At 29.5% G+C, this 8237-nt stretch overlaps 1 protein-coding gene across 1 annotated transcript; it reads left to right on the top strand.

Moving 5' to 3' along the window:
- The first annotated feature begins 6 nt into the window (after positions 1-6).
- Positions 7-3859, top strand: LOC119614433 (WD repeat-containing protein 7-like). Its single transcript, XM_037970556.1, has one exon. The coding sequence runs from the start codon at positions 19-21 to the stop codon at positions 3394-3396; it is 3378 nt and encodes a 1125-aa protein (XP_037826484.1). The 5' UTR covers positions 7-18; the 3' UTR covers positions 3397-3859.
- The last annotated feature ends 4378 nt before the right edge of the window (positions 3860-8237 follow it).

Raw genomic sequence — 8237 nt, 5'->3', positions numbered from 1 at the left:
ATATTGCAAGCGAAACAAATGCCTCCGCGTGTTCTCAAACCCTCCGTTTGTACCTCACTAGTGGAAGCTTGGTCCATGATGGATCCCCCTCCCGTGGGCATATTGGACCAGTTGGCCCGTATCACCGATCACCCCGTAAAATTAACTTCCAGCATTTATTTACCCCAACAAAGTCGTTTGGTTATTGGTCGTGAGGATGGCTCAATAGTCATAGTGCCCGCCACACAGACAGTAATGATGCAGCTACTTGTAGGTATTAAGCAAAATTTTAGCGATTGGCCTTCACACCAGATCCTATATGGCCACAGGGGTCGTGTTAATTGTCTGTTGTGCCCCTCATTGGTGCATCCACGTTATGAGAAGTCTTATTTACTGTCTGGAGGTGTAGATTTTGCTGTTTGTCTGTGGGATTTATATAGTGGCAGTTTACTGCATCGCTTCTGTGTACATGCCGGAGAAATCACACAACTTTTAGTGCCACCGGAAACTTGCAGCTCACGTATTCTAAAGTGCATTTGTTCTGTAGCATCGGATCATTCGGTCACGTTGCTCAGTTTGCAAGAGCGTAAATGTGTGACATTGGCCAGTCGTCATTTGTTCCCAGTGGTAACCATTAAATGGCGTCCTTTAGATGACTTTCTTATAGTAGGTTGTTCTGATGGTTCGGTGTATGTGTGGCAAATGGAAACTGGTCACTTGGATCGTGTTTTACACGGCATGTTGGCCGAAGAAGTATTAATGGTATGCGATGAACAAGTGGCCGATGATACCTCTTGTAGTCCAGCCTCTTCTAATGCTGAAATGGGCATGGCCAATCCAGCGGTACACTTCTTTCGTGGTCTTAAATCGCGCAATATGAATGCCATACGTCATGCAACCCAACGCGGCATTACCCAATGGCAACAGCTCCACGGTCACAATCAAGGCAACTTTGATTTTCTTATGAAACACCGCAGCAATCCCTTGATAATACAAGGACTGCGCACCAACCCAAAAGATGCTGAAAGTCATATACTGTTCTTCGATATAGAGGGTTTGATATTTGAGCTACACAGCGAAGAATATGCACAAATGACTCCCAGTGAGTTGGAGGCTTTGGGTGTGGTTCTCAACAACCAAAAAGATAAAACTTTGCACTTGGAGGCTTCCAAGAAAATCAGCGATTTCTTTGGTAAGGTCAAAAACAAGGCCGGCGACATGGAAAAAATACTAAAGGATAAAGATAAACATGGTTTTGTGCAAAAATTCAAAGAAAAAACTGAAATTGTGGAGAAAAAGGTGCAGGCCAAGGTACAGGAGAGTCTACAGAAGGTGGTGGTAGAACCACAAGAACAGGACAGCGAAAATACAGACTTGAAAAGTAAAATTGCCTCCAAAATGGAAGTTACCAAAGTCATGGAGGTGGCTCAGCTACTCTTATCTTTGCTGCATTCCTGGGGTTTGGATCCTCACCTAGACAAAGTGTGTGAATCGCAATTGGGTCTCTTAAGACCAATGGTGCCCGTCTCATTTGGCATACTATCCAAAGGAGGCTACATGTCGCTATTGCTGCCCACTTGGCAGAATAACTTTGAAATACCCGAGGGCATGAAAGTGGTAGCTCCTAGCAGCTCAAAGAAACGTGACATTCCAGCCGAATTACTAAGACAAGAAGAACTAACTGCAGTGTTTACTTCACGCTTGCACTGGGAATTGAGCACCACCCTAACATCCAATCATATATTGGCTTTGGTGGCCATGTCCAACACTTTGCTCTCCATGAATTCGGCCTCATTTTTGCCCGACAGCGAAAGAAGCAAAAAACTAATGCGTCTGGCTCAGCGCAGTGATTCTACGCTCACAACCGAAGAACAACATGAAGACCTATTGGCTCATCATATATCGCAAATAAAACAAGGCTGGAGTCTTTTATCCACTCATCATTGTTTCCTATTGCCCGATAAAATCGAAGCCTTAGAACCAAAGAAATTCAAACGACCTCAGGTGGAAATGATGGCCAAACGCTGGCAACATCATTGCATAGAAATACGTGAAGCAGCTCAGCAAATTCTCTTAGGAGAACTCAGACGTATGGGCAAGCGTGGACGCAAACAGTTGGTTGAAAGCTGGGCTCAATATCTACCCATGTATACGCACACAGAACCAATCGCTCAACAGCATGTGCAAAACACAAATGGCGCCAATGGCCATAATACTTCTGGTGGTTCAGCTGTAAGTGAAGTCGACAATGGCGGTGAAGACTATGAAGAAGAGGAAGAAGAAATCATACGCAAGCCGTCCAGTTTATCCGAATTGAAGCGAAAACAAACTACAGCCGTTATACTGTTGGGTGTAATAGGTGCTGAATTTGGTCAAGATATTAACCAAGATTCCCCAAGTAGAACTTCGGCCGGTGGTAGTGTGGCAGAACGTCGTAAATCTTCTGTTGTAGAAGGTTTTGGTATAGCTAACAATTTGGCACGTTTAACATCAATGGCTTTGGCTCATCTTCTCTATGCCCCACCTTCACCAAAGTTGCCTCAATATACCCCTCTTCGACGGGCTGCTATAGATTTATTGGGACGCGGTTTTACCGTTTGGGAACCCTATTTGGATGTCAGTAAAGTGTTACTGGGACTGTTGGAATTGGCTTGTGAGGGCAAATCTGTACCCAATTTGAACTATAAACTTCCTTTAACACCACAAGCCGATGCTTGTCGTACTGCACGACATGCCTTACGTTTAATAGCCACTGCTCGTCCAGCCGCCTTTATAACAACAATGGCTCGTGAGGTGGCACGTTATAATAGTATGCAACAAAATCCACAATCCATTAATGTACCACTTACACAATCTGTCCTCTACAAAGCCAAGGGTGAGATACTCCAATGCGTAGAAATGTTAATAGATAAAATGCAAGCTGAAATCGCCAGTTTATTGGTGGAAGTTATGGATATCACTTTGCATTGTGTAGACAATGTGGAGTTGAAAACAAAGGGTTTAGCCGATGTTTGTCCATCAATATGTCGCTTCAATCAAATATCACATTGTCCACAGTCCAGACGTATAGCCGTAGGTGCCAGCAATGGTCATTTAGCCATATACGAGCTAAGACAAAACAAATGTCAAATGATACCAGCTCATACACATCCTATAACATCGCTGGCCTTCTCTCCCGATGGCAAATATCTAGTGTCGTATTCTTGCAACGAAAATCGTTTGTCCTTCTGGCAAACCAGTACCGGTATGTTCGGCCTGGGACAATCGCAAACCAGATGTACCAAAGGTTACTCTACAGCGCCCATACCCGATGTATCACGACTTAATCCCATGCGTTTAGCCAAGCTAGTATGGATAAACAATCGCACCGTTACGCTAATGTTGGCCGATGGTTCAGAAACGCGTTTTAATGTCTAGATCAATTATAAGGAATGAAAATAAATGATCACTCACCCCACATTAAGTTTAGTTTACCCTAAGGTATTAAAGACGTTTCTTAAAAAGTATAACTAAAGTAGAAAGTTTAATAACAGAAAGTAGGTATTGTATGAAACGACATTACAGCTATAAACAATTAATACACGAAATATTATATAAAATAAAAGAAAATACATTTACGATTATAATTAAAAATTCATGTTAAATATTTGTTCCCTTCCTTCTTCCTTTTTTCTCTTATTTTAATGCTGTAAGTAATTTCGAAAATTATTAAAACTTGATTGATTTTGTTTTTAATGGCATTGAAAACACCAACAAACCACAAAAATATGTAATATTTTTAAAAATACAAACAAACTATATACAATAACAAAACATTTTACATTATTTAATTAATTAATTATAATAAAAAATTGAACTAGACAGGTCGTCCGTCGTCGAATTCAATTTTTAATTATTTTTTTTTTGTTTTTATTATTAATAATTGTTTTTTTAATGCCGATCATATAAAATATATTTGGCAATCATTAGTATAATCAATAAAAAAAACAAAATTTAAGCAAGAATATAGTAATTTAGTGAAATAATAAAAAAACAACATTAAATTATTTAATAAATTTAAAATCACATTATTAAATAATTATAATAACTTTTTAAGGGTTTTTTAAGTTATTTAAAGTTTAAAGAGAATTGTTATTTGTTTGTAGTAAGCTATGTTTTTTATATAAATAAAGCCTTTTGTAAAAAGTTTTTTTGAAAAAGCTTTTTTCTAGTATTGTTTTTTAGAAAAATATTTCTTAGGAAGTTTTTTTAATGATTTAAAGAAGCTTATAAGTATAGAAAAAGTTTTTTAAGCGAAAAGCTTTTATAATTAAAAAAAAGCTTTTTAAAAAAGTTTTTTAATACAAGCATTACATATTTTCACTGAAGTACGATGTTTTTTCTAAAAATAAACGTTTTTTTGTGAATGTGTTCTTTTGGAAAAAACTTTATAGTAAAAACGAGTTTTTGGTAAAAAGCTTTTCTAGAGAAATTATTTTTTAAGTAAACTAGGTTTTTTAGATTTTTAATAAAAGCCTTTTTTAATTTCCATGAAAAGTTTTTTAATAAAGCTTAGTTGTTTAGAAAACTTATTTAGTCAAATGTTTAGAGAAAGTTTTTCACTAAAAAGCTTTTATAATGAAAAACGTTTTCAAAATAAAACAAAAAATTATTTAAAAAATTATTTTTTACTGAAAAAAACGTTTTTCATATTATTAAATATTTTTTTAAGAAAAAGCTTTTTTATTAAAAAAATTATAAAAAAGCTTTTTATAGCAAAAGCATTTTTGAGAGCAAATATTTTTTAGAGAAAAAATTTTTATAGTGAAAAAAGCTTAATAAAAAGTTTTTTTTTTAAGAAAAGAAAGCTTTATCAATGAAAACGCGTTTTTAGAAAAAAAATTTGTAGTGAAAAAAAAAACTTTTAAATAAAAACTTTTTTTGATAGAAGAGAGCTTTTTTCAGTGAAAAAATTCAATATTACTTATCATCTTCAAACAGAAAGAGCTTTTTAATATAAAAAGGTGAACAAAAACGTTTTTAATTTAATAACTTAGTTTTATTTTTAAAGCTTTTCTTTTACAAGCTTTTTTAAATATTAATAAAACAAATTCTTTTTTTATAAATTTTCTAACAAATAACAGTTATCTTTAAACTTTTAATTACAACTTAAATAATCCTCCCAAAAACTATATAAATGAATTATAATTGTTAGAAAATTTAAACTTTAAAACTGTTATAAAAATGATATTTGTTATATAAAAATTATAAAAAAAATTAACATTGTTATAAATTAATTGTTTTATTTCTTAATTATTATTATTATATTAGTTGTGTTTTGTTGCTAACGTTCAAAGGCAATTTCATATAAATTTAAAATTTATAAACGTTAGGAGTTAACGTGTAAAATTATACAAGTTAATTTTAACGTCGATAAAAGTGCTACCAATTCAAAAATAAAAATACAAATATTAATGTGTTTATGTCAAACAATAAAAAAATATTTTAAAATAAAATTTAAATCAAAAAAAATATCAAATAAAAAACCTTTTTTAAGAAAATGTAAATAATTTCAAGATTTAGCAGATTTCTTCTGTGGAGTGATGCCAAGTCAGGTAATGTTCGTTTTGTTGCTAACTTTAAGCGTTAACACTCATTGATAGCAACAAAACACAACTATTATCCTTTAAACAAAAATTATAAAAAATATCAAAAAAAAACTTTAGATTTAAATTAACTAAACTATTAATTTTTATTCAATTGTATAGTAAGTGTATAAAAGAAAACTAAATTGCAACTATTCTATTAATACCACTTAAAATATATTAAAAGTATTGTGTTTTTTATATACCAAATATTATACACAAAACTTAACTTATTTCTATTTTTAACAATTAAAGGTTTTCCAAACTCTTTTGTTGTTATTTATGTATTTTATTTCTTATTTTTTTTTTTTTGCTCCTTTATATACTAGAAAATTGTTGTTTCTTTGTAATTTATACTTTTAATTATAATTCCATAAAATGGAGCCTCCTCCCTCTTTGAAAAAAAAAAAATATAAAAAAATATGTAATAACGTTTGTTTTTTCCCCCCTCTTTATGCTACTAATTATTATAATTGTATTTTTCATATTAGACAAATAAAAATTTCAACGTTTTAAAATGAAAATCTATGTATATGTACTATATTTATAATATAATAATCCAAACACACATTTAAACATTGATATTTTAATTAGGGGCTTTTAAAATAAAGTCTGTTAAACAATGAAGAATTAAAACAATAATGAAAGAAAAACCAACACTATTCATATATAAACAAACACACTTACACAATTTAAGTACATAATACAAATAATTAACAACTACGATAAAAAAAAACATAATTGTAATAAATTTATCAAAAAAACTATAACAGAAATTTAACCGAAATTGTTGCAATTAATTAAAATAAAACTATTGTACATGTGCTTATGTTAAATGTTTCTGCTTCTCCTCCGAAAAAAAGACAATAAAGAGGAGAACAAAATACAATTTTGAAATGAAAATAAAGTAAAAAGTATTAATTATAAATTATAAAAAAACAATATAAACGAAATATAAAATTGTGTTTAATTTCAAGACTTTGTTTAACATCACAGTAAGGATTTTTATTTTAAAATATTTAAAATAGCGCAGCAATATTTCAAGATAAAGTGGTAGAAATTTCTAATTATGTATTAAAAAAGTTAAAAGGAAATTTTACGAAAAAAGCTTTCTTTCATTGAAAAAAGTTGATTTCTATATATTTGTATGATAGAAGCTTTTTTAAGCCAAATTTTTTATGATAAAATTTGAAAAAAAAAACTTTTTTTGAAAAAGCTTATTTGTGAAAAAAGCTTTTCTTGTAATTTTTTTAACATCAAAGTTGATTTCTATATATTTGTTTTCAAATCAAATTTTTTGTAATAACATGTAAAAAAAACTTTTTTTTGAAAAAGCTCATTTGTGAAAATAGCTCTGACGCAGCAATATTTTAAGATAAAGTGGTAAACATTAATTTTTGTTAAAAAAGAAAAATTTAGAAAAAATGCTTTTTTGATGAAAAATCTTTTTTTTTTTTTAATAAGAAAGCTTTATTTTTTTAATGAAAAAAAATATGAAAAATTTTTCAAATCACATTTTTTGTAATAACATGTAAAAAAAACTTTTTTGTGAAAAAGCTCATTTGTGAAAAAAGCTCTGACGCAGCAATATTTTAAGATAAAGTGGTAAACATTAATTTTTGTTAAAAAAGAAAAATTTAGGAAAAAAGCTTTTTTGATGAAAAAACTTTTTTTTAATGAGAAAGCTTTATTTTTTTAATGAAAAAAAAAAATATGAAAAATTTTGAAACAATTTTTTGAATGAAAAAGTGTAATTTCTGTAAAATGCTTTTTACGAAAAAAGCTTTTTTTCACAAAAACATATTTCTCATAGATTTTCTTATGAAAAAGCACTTTTTTGTCAATAAACCGGTTTAGTATGCTTTCAAATTTATATTTGTTTTAGTCGAAAAGCTTTCATATTGAATTAAAAGCTTTAAAAAAAAATATATATAAAAAAAATTTGAAAAAAAGTTTTTTTGTGAAAAAGCTCATTTATAAAATTTATTTATTTTTTTAAAGTGAAATGGAAAAATCACAAAAAAGCTTTTTTTGGTGGAAAAACTTTTTTAATAATAAAGCTTTTTTATTGAAAAAAATCCTATTTCTATATTTTTTTATGATAAAAGCTTTTTTCACAACAATTTTTTTATAAAAAAATTGAAGAAAAGCTTTTTCTTGTAATTTTTAATAAAAAAGGTTCTTTTCCATAAAATGTTTTTTTTTTTTTTTGTTACAAAAAAAGCTTTTTTACTATAAACATATTTCTTATATTTTGTCTTATGAAAAAGCTCTTTTTTCAATAAACTGATTTTAGTATACCTTTAAGTTTATATTTTTTTTAGTAGAAAAGCTTTATTACTGAAAAAACATAAGAAAACTTTTTAATAAAAAATCTTTTTCATTGAGGAAAAAGCTTTTTATAAAAAAAAAATGTGAAAAAAACCATTTTGTGAAAAAGCTCATTTGTGAAAAAAACCTTGAAATTTTTGTTAATGAAAAAACCTTTTTTTTGTTTCTTATGAAAAAGCTCTTTTAATATACTTCATACTAAATTTTTCACCCGAAGGTAATAGACATGCACAATTTATTAAAACCAAAAGCCTAAATTCTAAACTTTTATTATTAACAATAACATTAAAATTTCCCTTCATT

The sequence above is a fragment of the Lucilia sericata genome, unplaced genomic scaffold (assembly GCF_015586225.1).
Source record: "Lucilia sericata isolate MDLA Ls3-8-SP2 unplaced genomic scaffold, ASM1558622v1 Contig002889F_arrow, whole genome shotgun sequence".
NCBI classification, from domain to species: Eukaryota; Metazoa; Arthropoda; class Insecta; order Diptera; family Calliphoridae; genus Lucilia; species Lucilia sericata.
Note: the sequence above shows the minus strand (reverse complement) of the source record. Positions and strands in the feature narration are given on the sequence as shown.

Coding starts and splice junctions, on each gene's coding strand:
- LOC119614433 (XM_037970556.1), top strand. CDS start 19: ATGCCTCCGCGTGTTCTCAAACCCTCCGTTTGTACCTCACTAGTGGAA.